This window comes from Prionailurus bengalensis, chromosome C1, assembly GCF_016509475.1.
Source record: "Prionailurus bengalensis isolate Pbe53 chromosome C1, Fcat_Pben_1.1_paternal_pri, whole genome shotgun sequence".
NCBI lineage: Eukaryota > Metazoa > Chordata > Mammalia > Carnivora > Felidae > Prionailurus > Prionailurus bengalensis.
Window position 1 is genome coordinate 104,558,034 of NC_057345.1, and position 20,778 is coordinate 104,578,811.

Genomic DNA, 20,778 nt, shown 5'->3' on the forward strand with positions numbered 1-20,778 from the left:
AATTGAGAGACAAAAATTTTGCTCCCTCAAGGGACATTTGGCAATATCTGAAGACGTTTCTGGTGGTCATAAATAAATGGAGGGATGGGGGGGTGGTTACTACATGTAGTAGGCAGAAGTCAGGAGAGCCCCCATACGACGAAGAATTATCTAGTCCAAAATGTCAGTAAGTTCCAAATCTAAGAACCCTGCTACAGACTAAAGAAAATCAGAATAAAGAAAACACCTTGGGAAAACAAATATTTAGGAAATATCCACAAGAAGGAAAAGTCTGAGAAGAGGTAGATCGAGAAAACTTACTGTCATGGAAATCAGAGAAGTAGAGAATTTCAAGAGGGAGGAAAATGTTGAATTCAGTAAGTTAGAGCCAAACAATAAAGATTTCCGAGTATCCACTGGGTCTGCAACTAGGTCACCAGCGATTTTAGTGATAGGAGGGCCAAATTATAGTAGCACAGTAATAATGAGAGATGAGAAAGTACACAAAATAAATGCAGAGTCCTCTTAGAAAATTTTATTGAAAAAGAAAGGAAGTAAGATTGGGCAGTAACTAAAGCGATGGTTCTCAACTCTGGCTAAAATCAGAATAACCTCAGAAGGTTTTAAAAATTACCAATGCCTGGATCTCACTCAGAATACCTAAATCAGAATCCTTGGGGACCGGGACCAGGCATCAGTGTTTCTTAAAATATCCTCAGTGACACTAATGTACAGCCAGTGTTGAAAACCATGCTGCGGAAGTGTGGGGGGGTGGGGAGTAGCAAAGGGGAAAAGGGGAGCAAGGAGAAGAAAATGGATGAAACTAAATCTCAGAAGAAGCTGGTAAAGAATGAATCAGAACATGGGCTGGTGGAGTTACTTTGAAAACAAAGGATACCTCATCTCAGGAGACTGGAAGGAGAAATAAATATTAGGTACAGAAACTGGACACAGGGTTTTTGGGAGTTCATGTCTAAGGCCTCAATTTTCAAAATGAAGAATATAAGTCAGCTGCTGAGAATCAGCCTACCAGATGGGAAATCTGGAATGAAATTTGGTGAAAGATCAAAATATTTCCTGAGGGGAATGCAAATTAAAAGACTAATCAAAAGCACTGACAGTCTAATGAAGATTAAATATACTTTGCCAGTTGCAGGGGCATCGACGGGCACACTTAATGATTTTCCTCCAGCAGTGTTCGCCATCCCCCAGGGGAGGAGCAAGGAAAAGCAGACCACAACACGGATCCAAAATTGGCAGTTTAGTGGGTGGGAGAAAAAAAAAGTGCCTAGGAAGTAAAATTTGAGAAGAACTAGCTAGGTTCAACAATGCAATCCACACTAGGTAGAGCAGCTAAAGTAATCTATATGCAGTTTAACTGGCACAGATTTACCTCTAACTGGCACAGATTTACCATAAATTCTTATAATGGTCTAAGACTTTTTGGTTTTCGTCCTAGACAATGCCATTAAATTAGATTTCCTATATTCTATGACTGTCCTAAGAAGAAATGTCTACAACTAACTTTGAAATTTATAAGATATAATATGAACTAATGGACAAACAGATGGATAGGTAGGTGATAAGTATAGTAAACTATTAATAATAAAACCTAGAGGTCGTGTGTATGTGTGAGGGAGTACAGGCTCTAGAACAGCATTGTCCAATAGGACTGAGATAATGGAAATGTTCTATGAGTGCTGTAAAATATGGTAACTACTAGCTATCTGTAGCTACTGAGCCCTTGAAATATGGCTGTGTGAAGAATTTTGAGTTTTATTAACTTTTAATTAATTTAAATTGATATAACCACATGTGGCTAGTGGCTGCCATGCAGCACTAGATTTATATATCCCTGGGTTCAAGTAAATCCTGGCTCTACCACTGATCCAGGTTATTTTATTTATCTGAGTCTCAGTTTATTCTTATATAAATGGAGAACAGCAATGGCACCTACTAGTCCATATGGATTAAATAAGATAAGCAGAGAAAGCATTAAGCACAGTCCTATGCATATGGCAAACATTTACAAAATCTATTATTCCTACATGAGATCAAGCGCCAGCATCTGTTTTGCTCACCACTGTAACTCCAGTGTCTAATACAATTAGACAAGACTCTGCATTTATTCCTAGTAAATTTCATATTAAGTCCATTGCTCCAACTTGCTGAGGTCTTTTTGAATCCTAATGTCACCCAATATATTGGATGTCCCTCTCCATATCTTCTGAAATTTTGATATACAAATGTATCACCTATATATTAATCTGAGACACTAATAATAAAATTAACCAGAGACCTATAGCATTAGTTTCATCATCCTTTAGTTTATCATCACTCGTTAACTGGTAGTAGTTGAGTACAGACATTCAATTTATCTTCATCTTCATTCTTTCCATAGATCTCCATCTTATCCATAAAGGTAAGAAGTATGAGAACCTATAAGGATTAGATTAAGCCAATACGTCCTTCACTGAAACTACCATTAAAGAGAACTTAAAAACACTCACTCACCCTTCAATAGCTGGGGATCTATCAGGACGAGTACTTCCCCGCGATCTATATCTTCGAGTCATTGGCAGCCGTGGAGGCCGACTTGGTCCCCAGAAGTCAGTATGAGTTTGGTGACCCCTCTCATTGGCTCTATTATCTTGGTCCAGTGGACTGCTACTTAGAAATGGTCTAAAGTCTGGGAAAAACATCGTGTGGTCCAAATGTTCCCAGAGCTAGTAAAAAACAGAAATAAAGAACACATTACTCGTATCAAGATCAGAGGAAAGAGAAAATGGTAAGAATACTGAAAAAAGAGAGGAATAATTTTTAACACTTTGAAATTAAGCAGCTCCAAACTAAAGAAGTATATGTTGGGGCGCCTTGGTGGCTCAGTCAGTTAAGCATCGGACTCTTGATCTAGGCCTAGGTCACGAGCTCATGGTTCATGGATCAAGCCCATATCTGTGCAGATAGTGTAGAGTCTGCTTGGGATTCTCTCTCTCTCTCCTTCTCTCTCTCTGCCCCTCCCCGACTCGCATGCATGCTCTCTCTCAAAATACAGAAATAAACTTTAAAAAATTAAAGAAGTATACGTTTCCTCAAGTCTATGGAGGAGAAAAGAGATACCTTTCAAATGCAAGCATGGAGGCTGGGGTTTACATACTAAGAAACTTCATTTCCTTCACATAGAAACAAACCAAAAGCTGGACCCCTTCCTTAACACTGAGCTCATATCCACAGGCCTCTGACCAGTTCCCCTTCTGAAGTAAAAATGTGAGCCAGAGATGATCATGGACTTCTGTCCTAAGCATAAGCAACCATTTAGATCAATGTTATATTCTTCTGTTTTATCACAAATGACATCCATATTTCTACTATATAATAATCTAAGATTTAAATAAAATGGCTGTATTTACATACACTTGTAAAAAAGCACCATCACCACAGAGTGGAGACAGAGGTCTATAAAATACTTCTCTTGGATCTAGAAGCTACATCAGAAAGGGGTATTGTCAAAGCTGTAACAAGACAGTGCAGAAATATCTGTTAAGATTGTTCTGTTGTATATACTTTTATTTTATCATTAAAAGGGTGTTGTTGGGGGTATAGGGAGAGGACTGGGGGTGGGGATGTGTGTTTGTTGGGTTTGGCAAAGGGATTATTCAACAAAGAGTGAATGGAAAAAACAAACCACCACTAAAATAATTTAAATTTTATTTACCTGTACACCAGATACTTTAAGAGTTCCATAGAACAACACTACTTATTTCACTCCATCCAACCAAGTACATAATCCTGGTCACATCCTGTCTTTTTGTTTTGTTGCAAAGTTTTAAATCAAACAAACTTATTATTTAATGTATATATAATAACAGGGACACAAAACTGCTCAGCACATGACCTTAGGTCTTAAAATCCTCACAGCTCATCTCCAGACTAAACATTTCCTCCAGAGACTCATACTAACAACGGCCTCCTCTACAAACAGAGAAAGGGTCAGCAGCACAGCTGCGTGTTAAAGCTGAGCTGATTCTCGGGGCGCCTGGGTGGCTCAGTCGGTTAAGCACCTGACTTCGGCTCAGGTCCTAATCTTGCAGTTTGTGAGTTCGAGCCCTGCGTTGGGCTCTGAGCTGACAGCTCAGAGCCTGGAGCCTGCTTCGGATTTTGTGTCTCCCTCTCTCTCTGCCCCTCCCCTGCTCATGCTCTGTCTCTGTCTGTCTCAAAAATAAATAAAAGCATGTAAAAAAAAAAAAGAAAAATCTAAAAAAAAAAAAAAAAAGGCTGAGCTGATTCCAGACCCCACTCTAGTCTCAACATACTCAATTCTTGAAATTAAACAACTCTTGATTAGGTTTGTCAATAATGTTATTTTTTGCTATTTTTTCAAGTTTACATTTTGCTTCTTGATTTTCAAAGATGTTTCCTTCCTTTTTAATTAAAAAATACACAATCAATGTTACAAAAATGCAAACGCAGGATATAAAATATGAAGTGCAATCCAGTCTCCATTCAGCCATGACCAATTCCTACCCCTAATTCTACTCTCCTACCCAGAGGTTACTTTGGTGTATAGAATTCCAATCTTTAAATATAAGTGTTCACACACATGCACACACACTCCCTCCCCCTCCCCCTGTCTCTCTCTCTCTCTCTCTCTCTCTCTCTCTCTCTCTCTCTCTCTCTCATTCAACAAATGTTTGTTTAGCATGTACTCTGTCCCAATCACTTTCTGGGAACTGTTAAGATGCAGAAATGAATAAAATTTTTAAAAGAAAAAAAAGAACCTCTGCCCTAATGGATTTCATTTGTAAGTGGGAAAAGACACTACCCCTCCCCCCAAAGGAAGACAAACTGCAAACGTTACATAAGGGATAAAAGCCATGGAGGGGAAAAAAGGCTTGCACTGACTTAGAACACACACAGTCATATCATTCTTTTCAACAGTAGCATAGCCTGGATGTTTTGTATTTTATCTAGTCTTTACCATTTTTACTATGATCTCTAGTATTTGATACATTTAAAATAACATAATAAATGAGGTATAAGAAAATAAAATATATACCCATGTAACCATCTCTTAGTTCAGGTCACTAAAGCCACCGAAACCCTGTGTGTCCCTCCCTGCCCCAACCTCCAGAGTTAACCACTACCCGTAATTTTTTATCATCCCCTCTTCTTCATTGTTTCACTAGAAATGCATATACCCCTAATAACACGGGCCTTATGGATTATGAAAGTGCTTTATGAAAGCACTTGCTTTCTTGGCTGCACATGTTGGTGCATTCATTTTCACACACACTTTATACCATACTTTTTAAAATCTTTTCTCTTCTCAATAAACATCTTCCTGTTTCCAGGTTTTTGCTATAACAGCCAGTGTGAACATTCATGTATGTGTCTTCGGCTACAGAGGCAGAAAAGTCTCTCCGTTGGTGGTCTATACAACTTTATATGGTCTATACGTCTTTACTTTACAAGGCAATGCCAAATTGTCTTCCAAAGTAGTTGTGCCAATTCACACATCCACCAAGAGTTTCCATTGCACCAGATCCTGGCAAGCACTAGATATCATAGGTCTTTTTTCTTTTTAGTTTTTACCAACCTACTAGATAGAAAATGGCATCTCACTGTAAGATTTTTGTTTCTGTTTTTGTTTCTGGTGTGTAAGAATAAATAGGAGGGTTTGTTTAAAATGTATATTCTTTGGCCCTACTCCAGAAAGTAAATTCAATAGGTCTGTAGTGAGCCTGAAAGACTCCCTTCAGCATATCTTATGTAGAAGGTCTATCTATTAGCAATGAACTCCCTGAAACGTTGTTTATCTGGGAATGTCTTAATTTCTCCTTCATTTTTTTTTTTAACTTATTTTTGACTGAGAGAATGCACGTGCAAGTGATTGAGGGGCAGAGAGAGAGGGTGAGAGAAAGAATCCCATGAGGGGCAGAGAGAGAGGGAGAGACAGTACAGAGCCTGGTGCGCAAGCTCACCGAATGTGGGGCTCAAACTCACGAACCGAACCGTAAGATCGTGATTTGAGCCAAAGCTGATTGATGCTCAACTGACTGAGTTACCCAGGCGTCTCTCTCTCCTTCATTCTTGAAGGACACTTTTGCCAGATTTTGAATTCTTGGTTGGCAGGTTTTCCGTTCAATACTTTAAAATGTTATCACTGCTTCTAGCCTTTAATATTAACCCAACCTTGAATTCTTAGGATGAACACAGTACATTGCTGGACTCTATTCTGGGGTTTTCTCCATCTACATTCAAGTGAATTGGCTTCTGATTTTCCTTTTGTGTCCTATCCTTGTCTGGTTTTGCTATCAGGTTATCCTAGCCCCATAAAATGTAGTAGGAAGCATTCTTTCTTTCTTATGGAAAGCACAGAAATAAAATCACTGAGTATTTTAAATTTTGTTAGACAGTACCAAACTACCCTCCAAAGGGCTATACCAATCTATACTCCTATCAGAGTATAAGAGCTTACATTCTCCATACTCTTGCCAATACTATTTTTTAACTTTTTAAAATTTCTAATGTCCAATCTGATAAGAAAAACATAAATAAGATTTCTCTAAATACTAATGAGATAAAGCACCTTTTCATTTTAAATGCCATTTGTACTTCTTATCATATCAGATTTATTTCCTTTTGTTTTCTAGGGACAGCCCCCTCTGGTAAAGATCACTTGCTTCTAGTCTGAAAAGTGGTTCACAACACAAAGTTTTTCTTGACTCCAAATTCCAAGGTAAATGCAACATTTAAATATCCAAAACTACACTTGCCTTTAATAAGTGGAAAAGTATGACCTCCTCCATGTTCTCCAACATCCAACTCACATAAACTATAGGAAATGTACAGTTCCTGTACTATATGAATAAAATTCCATAAATTTTGCTCACAGAAAACTCTCCAAATGATCATTATAATTAATATAAAAACTAAGTAGGGGGGCACCCGGGTGGCTCCACTGGCTGAACGTCCGACTCTTGATTTCAGCTCAGGGCATGACCCCAGAGCCTCATGTTGAGCTCTACACTGAGCATGGAGCCTACCTGAGATATTCATTCTCATTCTCTCTCTCTCTCTCTCTCTCTCTCTCTCTCTCTCTCTCTCTCTCTCCGCCCCCTCCCCTGCTCAAGCACACACGTTCTCCCTCTCTCAAATAATAATAAAACTAAATATGTGAAAATTTGAATAGAAGAAAAATCAAGCACCAAGACCATAATATCAATAATATGCATTGATAATTATATACAAATTGTTACCACATCTAACACATGTAAAAATTCTGAAGGAACCCAAGTTCAGAAGCAGCTTCAACATCAGCATAAGGCATTTTGTTACTTGTTTGGAAACCACAAATTAGTGCAAACAAGTAATATCAATGTACCTGTCCCAAAACAATAGTGTACCACAGAACACTGGATAAAAAATGCATTACACAGATGTATACCAAATCAACACCAAGATAAGAACAGTTTCAGGTCATTTGCCTCTGAGCAGACTTAGACAAGCGTAAGAGGAAAAAAATAGCTCATATACAAAACTGGGTATTCAGAACATGGCTTACACAAGTAAAAACAGAGAACACTATTACAAAGTTTGGGTGAAACATTTAAAAGAATCACAGAGACCGTTTGTTTGACAAGTTTTGCTTGAAAAAGTGAAATGTTGGGGCGCCTGGGTGGCTCAGACAGGTGAGTGTCCATCTTCAGCTCAGGTCATGATCATGGGTTCAAGCCCTGCGTCGGGCTCTGTGCTGACAGCTCAGAGCCTGGAGCTTGCTTCAGATTCTGTGTCTCCCTCCCTCTCTCTGCCCCCTCCCCCACTCATACTCTGTCTCTCTCACTCTCAAAAATAAACAAATATTAAAAAAAATTTTTTTTAACTGAAATGTTATTCTGAATGGAGGTAAAAAGACAATGCTTCTGAAAATACATGGACTGAAATATTTATGTATTTCAATACAAAAAAACAGGATGTGGGGCACCTAGGTGGCTCAGTCCGTTGAACTCCAATTCTGGTTCAGGTCATGATCTCACAGTTCAGGAGTTCGGGCCCCAAGTGGGGTTTGCTGCTGTCAGTGCACAGCCTGCTTCAGCTCCTCTGTCCCTCTCTCTCTCTCTGTCTCTCTCCCCCACGTGCGTGCTCTCTCTCTCTCAAAACAAAAACAAAAACAAACAAAAAAAAAAACCAACCCAGAATGGGCACTACTTTCCATTTAGTGCAATCTGCTATACGCTAACCATAGTCAGATGAGCACCTCTTAAAATACTATGGTCTGTTCCTCAAAAGTTAAAGAGTTACCATATAACCCAGCAATTTCACACCTAGTCATATACCTAAGAAAACTGAAAAACATATGGTCACACAAAAATCTATACACAAATATTCATTATTCATAACAACTAAATAGTATAAACAACCAAATGTCCACCAACTGATGAATGAATAAACGAAATACTGTTTTGCCATACAATTGAAATATTATGCAGCCATAAAAAATTTAAAAAAAGAATAAAGTACTGATACATGCTACAACATGGATGAACCTTGAAAACATTATAAGTGAAAAACATCAGTCACAAAAGTCACATAATGTATGATTTATATAAAATGTCCCAAATACGCAAAGCCACAGAGAAAATAAATTGGTGGTCTTACCTAGGACTGAGGGAGCTGGGGAAAATAAGAGTGACTACTAATGGGTATAGGGTTACTTCTTGGAGTGATGAAAAAGTTCTAGAATTAGTGGGGATGGTTGTATACTATGAACATACTAAAACCATTGAATTGTACACTTTAAATGGGTGAATTATGTGGTATGTGAATTATATCTTAAAAAATACTAGTCCCACAGAGATAAATCAATTTAGAGTACAATTTTGAAAAAGTGTACAACTTTATGAAAATATTAAATCAAGATAAGGAATACAACCATCACCTCCAAATGTATTCTAATGCCCCTAGGTAATCCCTCCTCCTACCCCTCCCTAACCCTAAGCAACCACTGATCTTTCTGTGGTTTGTATTTTCTAGAATTTTATATTTTCTGGAATTTTATTTAAAGGGGATATTGTGTATACTCTGGCTTCTTTTACGCAATTATTTTGACATTCATCCACATTTTTACATGTATGTATCAATGGTTTATGCTCAGAAGTATTCCATAATATGGTTACCATAATGTGTCTAACCTTTTACCTGTTGATGGACATTTAGATTGTTTCTAATTTTTAGCTATTAGAAATAAAGTCACTATGAATATTTGTATATGTATTTATATATGCAGATACATCTTTGAAAAAAAAAAAACCAGCTAGTGTGTTTTCTAAAGTGATTGTGCCATTTTTATATTCAATTTCAGTTGTTCCACGGCCTCACCGAGTTATATGGTAAGCCTTTCAAATTTTAGCCATCCAGAGAGTTGTGCAGTGGTATATTTCACTGTTGTTTTAACTTGCATTTCCCTAATGGTTAATGACGTTGAACATTTCTTTTTTTGATGTTGAGCATTTTTCTACATGTTTATTTGCCCTATGTACATCTTTTTTGGTGAAGATTATTTCATTTTAAGAAGTTCTTTATATAGCTGGATACATTTTTCTGCATGTTTATTTGCCCTATGTACATCTTTTTTGGTAAAGATATTTCATTTTAAGAAGTTCTTTATATAGCTGGATACATTTTTCTGCATGTTTATTTGCCCTATGTACATCTTTTTTGGTGAAGATTATTTCATTTTAAGAAGTTTTTTTTTTTTTTTAATTTTTTTTTCAACGTTTTATTTATTTTTGGGACAGAGAGAGACAGAGCATGAACGGGGGAGAGGCAGAGAGAGAGGGAGACACAGAATCGGAAACAGGCTCCAGGCTCTGAGCCATCAGCCCAGAGCCTGATGCGGGGCTCGAACTCACGGACCGCGAGATCGTGACCTGGCTGAAGTCGGACGCTTAACCGACTGCGCCACCCAGGCGCCCCAAGAAGTTCTTTATATAGCTGGATACACTTTTCTGCATGTTTATTTGCTCTATGTACATCTTTTTTGGTGAAGATTATTTCATTTTAAGAAGTTCTTTATATAGCTGGATACAAGTCCTTTATGAAATAAATAATCTGAAGATATTTTCTCCCAGACTGTGGCTTGTCTTTTCATTCTTATGAAGAAGAGTAGAAGTTTTTAATTTTGATGAAGTCCAATTTATCAGCCTTTTCTTTTATGGAGCATACTTTTGGGGTCATATCTAAGAAATCTTTGCCTAACCCAAGGTCATAAAGATTTTTTCCTATGTTTCCTTCTTCAAGTTATCAAAAGTTTTACATTTAGGTCTACTATCTATCTTGAGCTCATTTCTGTATATGGTTTAAAGTATGTATCTAGGGGCGCCTGGGTGGCTCAGTCGGTTAAGCGTCTGACTCTTGATCTTGGCTCAGGTCATAACGTTACAGTTCTTGAGTTCGTGCCCCATATCAGGCTCTGCGCTGATGGCAAGAAGCCTGGATGGAATTCTGTCTCTCCTTCTCTCTGCTCTCCCCCCATTTACGTGCTCGCTCTCAATCAAAATAAATAAACTTTAATGAAGTATGTATCTAAGCTCATATTTGTGTACTGTGACTATCCAAATGTTTCAGTACCATTTATTTATTTATATTTTTAATTTTTTATTTTTGAGAGAGAGAAAGAGCACGAGTGGGGAAGAGGTAGAGGGGCAGGGAGGAGGGAGACAGAGAGGGAGAGAAAGGGAGAGAGGGAGAGAGGGAGGGGGGGAGAGAGGGAGAGAGAGAGAGAATGAATATCCTAACAAAGCTGCACACTCAGCGAGGAGCAAAACACAGAGCTTGATCCCACAACCCAAGGATCATGACCTGAGCTAAAATCAAGAGTTGGACGCTCTGGAACCAGAAAAGGCCCTGAATAGCCAAAACAATCCTGAAAAAGAAAACCAAAGCTGGAAGCATCACAATCCCAGACTTCAAGCTGTATTACAAAGTTATGATCATCAAGATAGTATGGTACTGACACAAAAACAGACACTTAGATCAATGGAACAGAATAGACAACCCAGAAATGGACCCACAAACATATGGCCAACTAATCTTTGACAAAACAGGAAAGAATATCCACTGGAAGAAAGATAGGCTCTTCAGCAAATGGTGCTGGAAAAACTGGACAGCGACATGCAGAAGAATGAACCTGGACCACCTTCTTACACCATACACAAAAATAAACTCAAAATGGATGAAAGACCTGAATGTAAGACAGAAAGCCATCAAAACCCCAGTGGAGAAAACAGGCAACAACCTCTTTGACTTGAGCAACTTCTTACTTGAATGTCTCCAGAGGCCAGGGAAACAAAAGCAAAAATGAACTATTCCTTTTTAAAAGAATTTTTTTTTAACATTTATTCATTTTTTGAGAGACACAGACAGTGCGAGTGGGAAAGGACAGAGAGGGAGACACAGAATTCAAAGCAGGCTCTGAGATGTCAGCACAGGGCCCAACACGGGGTTCGAACTCATCAACAGTGAGAACATGACCTGAGCCAAAGTCAGACGCTTAACCTGCTGAGCCACCCAGGCACCCCAAAAACAAACTATTCCCCATCAAGATAAAAAGCTTCTGCACAGTGAAGGAAGCAAACTAAAAGGCAACCAACGGAATGGCAAAAGATATTTGCAAATGACATATCTGATAAAAGGTTAGTATCCAAAATCTATAAAGAACTTATCAAAATCAACACAATCCAGTGAAGAAATGGGCAAAACATGAATAGACACTTTTCCAAAGAAGACATCCAGATGGTTAACAGACACATGAAAAAATGCTCAACATCACTCATCATCAGAGAAATACAAATCAAAACCACAATGAGATACCACCTTACAGTGTGGCTAAAATTAACTCGGGCAACAACAGATGTTGGCGAGGATACAGAGAAAGAGGAACGCTTTGCACTGCTGGTGGGAATGCAAACTGGTTGCAGCCACTCTAGAAAACAGTATGGAGGTTCCTCAAAAAGTTAAAAATAGATAGGGCTCCTGGATGGCTCAGTCAGTTAAACGTCTGACTTTGCCTCACGTCATGATTTTGCAATTTGTGGGTTCAAGCCCCACGATGGGCTCTGTGCTGACAGCCTGGAGCCTGCTTGAGATTCTGTGTCTCCCTCCCTCTTTGCCCCTCCCTGGCTCATGCTCTGTCTCTCTCAAAAATGAATAAAGGTTAAAAAAGTTAAAAAAAAAAAAAAAGTTAAAAATAGAACTACCCTATGACCCAGCAATTGCACTAGTAGGCATTTATCCGAAGGATACAGAAGTGCTGTTTCGAAGGGGCACATGCACTCTAATGTTTATGGCAGCACTGCTGACAACAGCCAAAGTATGGAAAGGGCCTAAATGTCCATTGACTGATGACTGGATAAAGAAGATGTGGTATATATACACAATGGAATATTACTTGGCGATCAAAAATAATGAAATCTTGTCATTTACAACAACATGGATGGAACTAGAGTGTATTATGCTAAGCAAAATCAGTCAGAGAAAGACAAGTATCCTATGACTTCACTCATGTGCAATTTAAGATACAAAACAGATGAACATAAGGGAAGGGAACCAAAAATAATATAAAAACAGAGAGGGAGATAAACCATAAGAGGCTCTTAAATATAGAGAACAAGCTGAGGGTTGCTGGAGGGGTGTTGGGTGGGGCGAATGGGCTAAAGGGGCAAAGGGGCATTAAGGAGGACACTTGTTGGGATGAGCACTGGGTGTTATATGTAAGTGATGAATCACCAAATTCTATTCCTGAAACCATTATTACAATATATTTGAAAGGCTATCCTTTTTCTCCTGAATTGCCTTTGTTCCTTTGTCAAAATCAGTTGTCCATAGTATATGTCTGTTTCTAGACTCTGGATACTCTGTTCTTCTGATCTGTCTTCATGAAAATACCACTGTCATGATTACTGTAGCTTTATAATAAATTTTGAAATCAGGTAGTATTGGTCCTCCAACTTTTTTCTTCTTTTTCAAAGAAGTCTTAGCTATTCTACATATTTGCATTTCCATGTGAATTTAGAATCTGCTTGTCAATTTTTTAAAAAAATACTTTTAATGTTTATTTTTGAGAGAGAGAGACAAAGACAGAGACAGAGCATGAGTGGGGGAGGGGCAGAGAGAGGGAGACACAGAATCCAAAGCAGTCTCCCAGGCTCTGAGCTGTCAGCACAGAGCCTGACACGGGGCTCAAACCCACATGCTGTGAGATCATGACCTGAGCTAAAGTCGGACACTTAACTGACTGAGCCACCCAGGCACCCCTTTGCTTGTCAATTCCCATAAAAAAGCTGACTGGGATCTTCACTAGAATTATACTGAATTATAAATGACATCCCAACAATATTAAGTTGATCCATGAGTGGTACATATTTCTCCACTGGTGTTCTTCAATTTCTCTAAGTAACATGTTATAGTTCTCCATGTTCAGATCTTAGACATCTTTCTGAAACTTAAAATATTTAATATTTGTATACAATAGTAAATTATTTTTTAACTTCAATTACCAACTGTTGCTAATATGTAAAAATATATTTGATTTTTGTTTTTCTTATATCCTGCAACCTTGCTAAATCCACTACCTCTAACAAGGGCTTTCTTATAGATTCCATCAGGTTTCCAACATAAAAGACCATGTCAGTATGTCTTCACTTCCAATGTGGATGCCATTTATATGTGTGTGTGTATCTCTCTATCTTAACTTATTACACTGGCTAGAACCTCCAAAACAACACTGAACACAGGTGATGAGGGAAGACATCCTGGTCTTGTTCCTGATCTTAGCTAGAAAACACTTTGTTTCACCATTATGACGTTAGTTGTAGGATTTTATTAGATGCTCTTTGTCAGATTAAGGAAATTACCATCTATTTTAGTTTGCTGAGAGTTTTTATCAAAAATTAATGTTAGTGAGCATCTGGGTGGCCCAGTTGGTTGAGTGTCCAACTTTTGATTTTGGCTCAGATCATGATCTCACAGTTAATGGGATCAAGCCCTGCCTCGGGCTCCACCCTGATGGTGCAGAGCCCGCTTGGTTTCTCCCTCTCTTCTCCTCTCTTCTCCTCTCTCTCTCTCTCTCTCTGCCCCTCCCCCACTCAGACGCTTACTTTCTCTCAAAATAAATAAACATTTTTTCAAAACTGATGTTAGAGAGCGCCTGGGTGGCTCAGTCAGTTAAGCATCCAACTTCGGCTCAGGTCATGATCTCGCGGTCCGTGAGTTCAAGCCCCGCATCAGGCTCTGTGCTGACTGTATGATAGTCTTACTATGGTGAATTATGTTGATTTTCAAATGCTGAACTAACATTCAAATTATAAACTAACCTTGTATTCCTGAACTGAAATAAATCCCATTTGAGTATGATGTCTAATCCTTCTCATAGTGTTGGGTTCTATTTGCTAAAATTTTGTTTAGAATTTTCACATCTATGTTCATGTTCATGAGGGGATATGTCCATAGTTTTTCCCGACTCATGGTTTTTAGATATTAGAAACCTAAACTATATACTCATCCTGAGAAAGGTAGTAACTGTTATTAGCAAGTAGGCAAAGAAGTACAGGGATCTCACTTATCATGGAAATAAAGCTTCTACTTAGAAGTAAATGGAAGGATGAATAAAATTATTGCAAACCTCAAAGCTAAGAGGACAATTTAAAGACCTATACTTTAAAAGGTCTGCCTCCAGGAAATCGATTTGTTCAATAAATCAAGGAAAAATTAGGTTTTTTTTTTAAGAATAATAAACAACAACAACAACAAAAAATAATAAACAGGGCACACGGGTGACTCAGCTGGTTAAGCAAGGACTCTTGATTTCAGCTCAGGTCATGATCTTGTGGTTTGTGGGATCAAGCCTGCTGTCAGGCTTTGCACTGACAGCTCAGAGCCTGCTTGGGATTCTCTCTCTCCCTCTCTCTCTCTGCCCCTCCCCAACTTGTGCTCTCCCACATGCACACTCTCTCTCAAAAATAAGTAAACATTAAAAAAGAAGAAGAAGAAGAAACATTAGAATAATTACGAGGAGCAGTAATTACGAGGAGCAGAAAGAAAAGTAAAAAAAGTGTGCTCAACCTCAAATCAACTCAGGGGTGTGTGGAATATAAGGTTTAAAAGTAAATGGACGGGGCACCTGGGTGGCTCGGTCAGTTAAGTGTCCGACTTCAGCTCAGGTCATGATCTCAAGTTTGTGGGTTCAAGCCCTGCGTCGGGCTCTGTGCTGACAGCTCAGAGCCTGGAGCCTGCTTGGGATTCTGCATCTCCCTCTCTCCCTGACCCTCCCCCACTCACACTCTGTCTCTCTTTCAAGAATAAACATTAAAAAAATAAAAAAATAAGTGAATGGAAATTTGGGGCACCTGGGTGTCTCCGCCAGTTGAATGTCCAACTCTTGGGTTTCGGCTCAGGTCATGATCTCATGGTTCATGGGATCAAACCCCACACTAGGCTTTGTGCTGACAGCATGGAGCTGCTTAGGATTCTCTCTCTTTCAAAATAAATAAATAAACTTTTTTAAAAAATAGTAAATGGAGATTCAGAGGTTTGTAATACACTGGCTGGGCAAGAAAAAGGCCCTCAAAAAGAAATCTTAAGACTATGGTTGCAACCATGACAAATTCCTAAATTTTACTAAAATACAGAACTCAAATACTATTCATAAAGAAAAATTATGATGTACAATCCCCTATCCCCCAGTAATATAAACACTGTCATAAATAGTCTCTGGAAAGGCCCCTCCTCCCAAATGACTTTAAATTTACAGGCCATGGACTCTGGGCAACTGGCACACACTGAACAGAAAACTGGCAAGGCTGACACCAAGAATATGTTATTTTACCCTTCTTCCTTCAGTTACCATTAAGTTTGTAGTCTTTGCTTGACAACAGTGTTATGGGTGTGAACTGAGTAAGCACTGAATTATTGTAAGTTCTTTTTTGAACAACTGCTGAAAAGCTCAGGAGCTTTACTTGACATTTCCAAACCGACTGGATGTGAAGCAGGTACCATGAAATGAGCTTTACGTCTTCACACTAAAAAGTGAGACACATGGAAAGATCTGGTTGAATTAATTCAAACTTTAAGATTCAATCCAGGCTGCAACTGCTCAAAGAACCCAAATTCTACTGGTCAAGTGAGTGCAAGCCCTCTGGCTGAGACTAAGAGCAAACAGGTAAAGGATGGTTAACCTGGAGAAGGATGGCTTAAAATCTTAACTCCTTTTTTACTAGGTTGAATCATTTAAAATTGCCATTTCTGTAGGTCAGAAATAGAATATTGACAATTTTATTTAGTTCAATGTAATTTAATTCTACACTGTTTTTTATTATTTCAGAGCCTTCTCCACAGGTCCCAAGAGCACACACAAAGAACATAAGTTGGTATTGGAGAGTCTTTCTTCATGGAGGTAAAAGCGAAACTTATCTCACATATCACTAATCTTCTCCCCCAGCTGCCACAGTCACTACTCCTACACCCCTGCTAATTTCAGGCTTAAATTACTGAACCCAAAAGTGAAGAGGGAAGAATCAGATCTCCCATTTCCATCTCTGACCCCTTCACTCATCCTTCGTTATTCTTCTCTACCAGAGGAGTGATGTATCTTACTGGTGAGTGGCAAGAGCCTAACATTGGCTGATTCATTTCTCCAATGGATGGAGTTCACATTTTAGGACGCTATAAAAATGCAGAAGGAATGGTTCTGAATATGAATGCCTGTTCTGCAACCTCTAATTCTTAGGTTACTCATCCTATGTAAACTAAGGATGTCGACTTGGCCATGGATCAATTATGTTCTCCAATATGGCTGAATAAGACTACATTTTTATTTCCATCTGTCTGGCTTCTGTGGTTTATTTCTCAAGGTGTTCTAGACTCAGAGGTTAAGGGAAAAGATACAATCAATGATCAACCATCACATATAACCAGACATGTTTAACACAAGGTAATAGTTTAATAAATACAGGGTAGATGTGAGATAATATAATCTCAAAATATGTAATTCTTTTAACTACAAAGAGACAAAAAAGATTTTTGATGTGATCCTAAATAAATTTTAAAAAGCAGAAATACTCTGTGAATGCCTCTGAAAACAGTTATAAAGCATGCATGTGAAAAATGTAAGATATTATGCAAAGAAATAAAGCTAAAATAAGGTGATGAGAATACAGGAGATTTTTTATTTTTCAAAAAATCTTCTTAATGTTATTATAGAATCTTTCGGTGCCTATGCCTCAAGATAAAACCTGAAAGGAAATGTATGGAAAAAAGGAGCTCTTGGAACAGCGGCACTCCAGATGTTTTTTAATATCTCTTAATTGTCGTTATAATGCCACATCATGTACCAAAAGAAATTTTATTCAAATAAATATAAATCAGAATGCTCAGAGCACCCCACCCTCTTGTGTATACCTGGGAGTTCTGTTTCCAGGAAGCCATCTATCTTATTTTCTGCTAATCCGAGGCAGCAGTCACAGCCACTCTTGCACTGAAGTGATCTGTTTAGGTAAGCTGAGACTCTCAGATCAGATGTCTCACTGGTACCAGGTCATGGTCAGCTTTCAAGTAATCAATGAAACCCTCATGTAGCCATGGGCGCAATTCCCCAGGTTACCACCAGGAACCTCACTACGGCAATGTCCTTCCTCTCTCCAAACTGCTAGCAACATTTTGAGGTTCATTGTCCACTGACCTTCGCGCAATACTCAAACAAAGCTCCCATTTAACTGGCAACCCTCCTCCCACCCTCACTCCATCTTTACCCTCTTTCTGTCTTCCCCACCCCAGATCCACTTAATTAAAAGAAAAAAAAAAAATTAATACCGATCTTGTTGAAAGTTTTGCTTGGACTAAGTCTCTTCTAATATATATTTTAAGAAGTCAGCTATTAGTAAAGGCTAATTATAGAAAATAGCCTCTTTCTTTGTACAAGCAACTCTGGCTGAAGAAAAACAGAACAAAATTGAGCATAAGTTTTTGCTGAAATATCAACTAAAATCTGGAAAAGGAAAAAAACTTTGGTTGCTATTTATAATTTTCTACGTTTTTTTATCCAGGGACAAGAGTATAAAACCCTACAATTTATGAATACTATTTTGAGATAATTTTTCTCACCTCATTGTTTTTTTAAATACCATCTACCCTGTTTTAACTTCTCTATGAAGGAATTTTACCTTCCTTCACTCATGCATGGCGGGCACATTGGCCTGCACATCTAGCATGTATTAATTCATTTAATCCCCGTGAGGTAGATGTTATCCCCAATTGACAGGCGAGGAAACGAGGCACTGAGAGACCCTAAGTAATTTTGCCCAGGTTACATACCAGTTACATACCAGCTCAACCCAGGATGAAGCTGAGGCAATCTTGTTCCAGACATACTACTATGTTGTCTGACCTTTCCTGCTAGAGACTGCAGCCCCCCAATCTCTCCCTTCTCCTGTGCTTGTTACATACACCCCACAATAAGCTTATCACACTCTGTATACTCTTTGTTTTCTTATTTGCTTCATATGTGTTTGTACTTGTTCCCCAACTAAATTATAAGTTCCTGGCAGGCAAGGCAACCATGACATTTGCTTCTTGCCCCTACTTCCAGCAGATTGCTATTTATAAAACATTCAATACATCCTTTTTAAGCTGATTGATTTAAATCCCTGGCAATTTCTATAACATTATAAAAAGAGATTTTTTTCTATTTTCTAAATTCAAAAAGGAGAAAACTGACATATTCAAGCATGATGACCAGAGAGTTCTACAGAGGGAAAACTGGGCATAATCCTGCCCTTGCTACAACCCTAAGGGACATGAAGCCACGGGCTATATGACTCAGCAAAATTACTTTAACACCTGAAGGATAGCTCATGCCATCAATGACAGATTTAGCATTACTAAAGTTAGGAAACTGACTACCTATATTTATTTTTCTTCTTAATGCATCTCCTCCTGGTGAGTCATATCTACAAAACTGACAGACTGAAGTTTTTCCATTTCCTAAGAGAACTAACATTTAAAGAAAATCAGATGAAGTTTCTTCAGCATATGTATAATCAGTAAGTGACAATCTGTGTTAGCAGGAATAGCACACACAGGGAAAAACATACTAAAATCAGAAAGGCTTCCAGGCCTGGCAAGCATACTAAATTTCAAATAATGTTTTTTAATCCATCAAAACAAGAAAATAAAAATGGGTGTTCAAAGACATGAAATGTTTTAAAGCACACGCTAATCAGCCCATGTACTAAGGCACTTCAGAGTTAACCAAAAACCTTAAGACTGGATATTAAGAAGTACACAGACCATAAGTAAAAGAAAATACCCTTAGTAAAACAGGACTTTTACTCAAACATTTCATCAAGCTTCTTGACTGTAATTCTACAACATAAAAATCTGGGGGACTATAGGTCTTAAGAGAAATTTCAGAGGATAAACGAGAGAAGCTTAGGGTTTTATGGGCTTCTTATTGAACACCAATTTTCCAACGCACGGCTAACAGCTTTAATTTACACACAAATAAATATCAAAAAATTGTGCTAGCGCTCTAATGCAGCTGAGCTATCTCTGGAAAAGGCTAATGTGATCCTGAAATACACACAAAAAATTCTGATTATGGGATTTAACTTTTTTTCTTTTAGCATCTGTTAGCTTTCTAAAGCCAACCAAGTTGTGTGGCAATAGAAGCAAAAGCAAACCGGTGTTTCTTGTAGGCTGAGACAGACGGTCTGTTCCTTATGCGCTACAGTCTCTAAATTATTAAAAACAAAGAGCCACTTACCTATACACTTAAAAATGGTTAAAATGATCAAAAGCAAACAAAAAAGGAATTTTAAGCCAATGAATAAAGTGAAAAAGAAAATTACTCTGAATTTAATGTAAAATGGTCTTCCAAGATGCAGACTAATGCGTTATTTTCAAATCACAGTTGTCCCCCAAAATATGGACACTACATTCTATAAAGAACTATAAATTAATTATAGGTCCACCTTGAGATCTGGAGGCAAGTAAATACACTATTCTTCATCTGGCCCCCTAATTCCAATCACACCAAACCACCACGTTCATTAGAGGCAACCTCTAAAAAGCAGTACTTCTGTGTACAGTTGAAGATTGTGCCTCGTTGTGACTTCAATTACAACTCATTCTGCCTGCTCTTTACTGGGCTGTCACATCACCAAAGCAGAGTATACAGCACTGTTGTTTCACACACAACACAGCTTTTTTTTCTCACACCACCAAGTTTAAAACAGCACAGATGAAGGAGGTTACTCTCTCTTCATCAAGGGTTTACCAAAAGTAACATGCCAAAGGCCGAACTACTAAAACACAAGTATCTTCCTGAGGGCTACTCTTGCACACATCTTTCTTATAGACTCTGATGGTCTGCTGCACTGGGAAGTGAAAATCCATCAAGATTTTAACACCCACCCACTCCTTACAGAATCCCTACAGCCAAAGGAAAACTTACCTCTGCAAAGTGTGTTGATGTGCTATTGTCTATCCGGCTGCTGCCACCACCTACAAAACTGAAGAGAAAAAGGAATGAGTACCGGTTCTATTCCTAGAACGAGCTTCCCTCCCAGAAGCTAAATATAGAATGGTACAATGAGAACAAAGCCCAATAAGGAAAAATAACTCATCCCAACGTGACACCTACGAAGGAAATTATGAAGAACTGGCTTGTGGCTTAATCTATGAAAAACATTTTAACAAACTACAAAATCAAGCACAAATCAAGTGAAAAATTGAAAAGAGGGGCCA

The 20,778-nt window shown here is 38.3% G+C and overlaps 1 protein-coding gene across 3 annotated transcripts in view; it reads right to left on the bottom strand.

Moving 5' to 3' along the window:
- The window catches only part of RNF115 (ring finger protein 115), an 83,764-nt gene that overhangs the window by 32,564 nt on the left and 30,422 nt on the right, over positions 1-20,778 (bottom strand). For all 3 annotated transcript variants that reach the window (XM_043576057.1, XM_043576058.1, XM_043576056.1), the window contains 2 exons: positions 20,486-20,543; positions 2,494-2,705 (listed from right to left, as the gene is read on the bottom strand). In XM_043576057.1, coding sequence (XP_043431992.1) covers positions 2,494-2,705; positions 20,486-20,543 — 270 coding nt within the window. The remainder of the gene's footprint in view (positions 1-2,493; positions 2,706-20,485; positions 20,544-20,778) is intronic.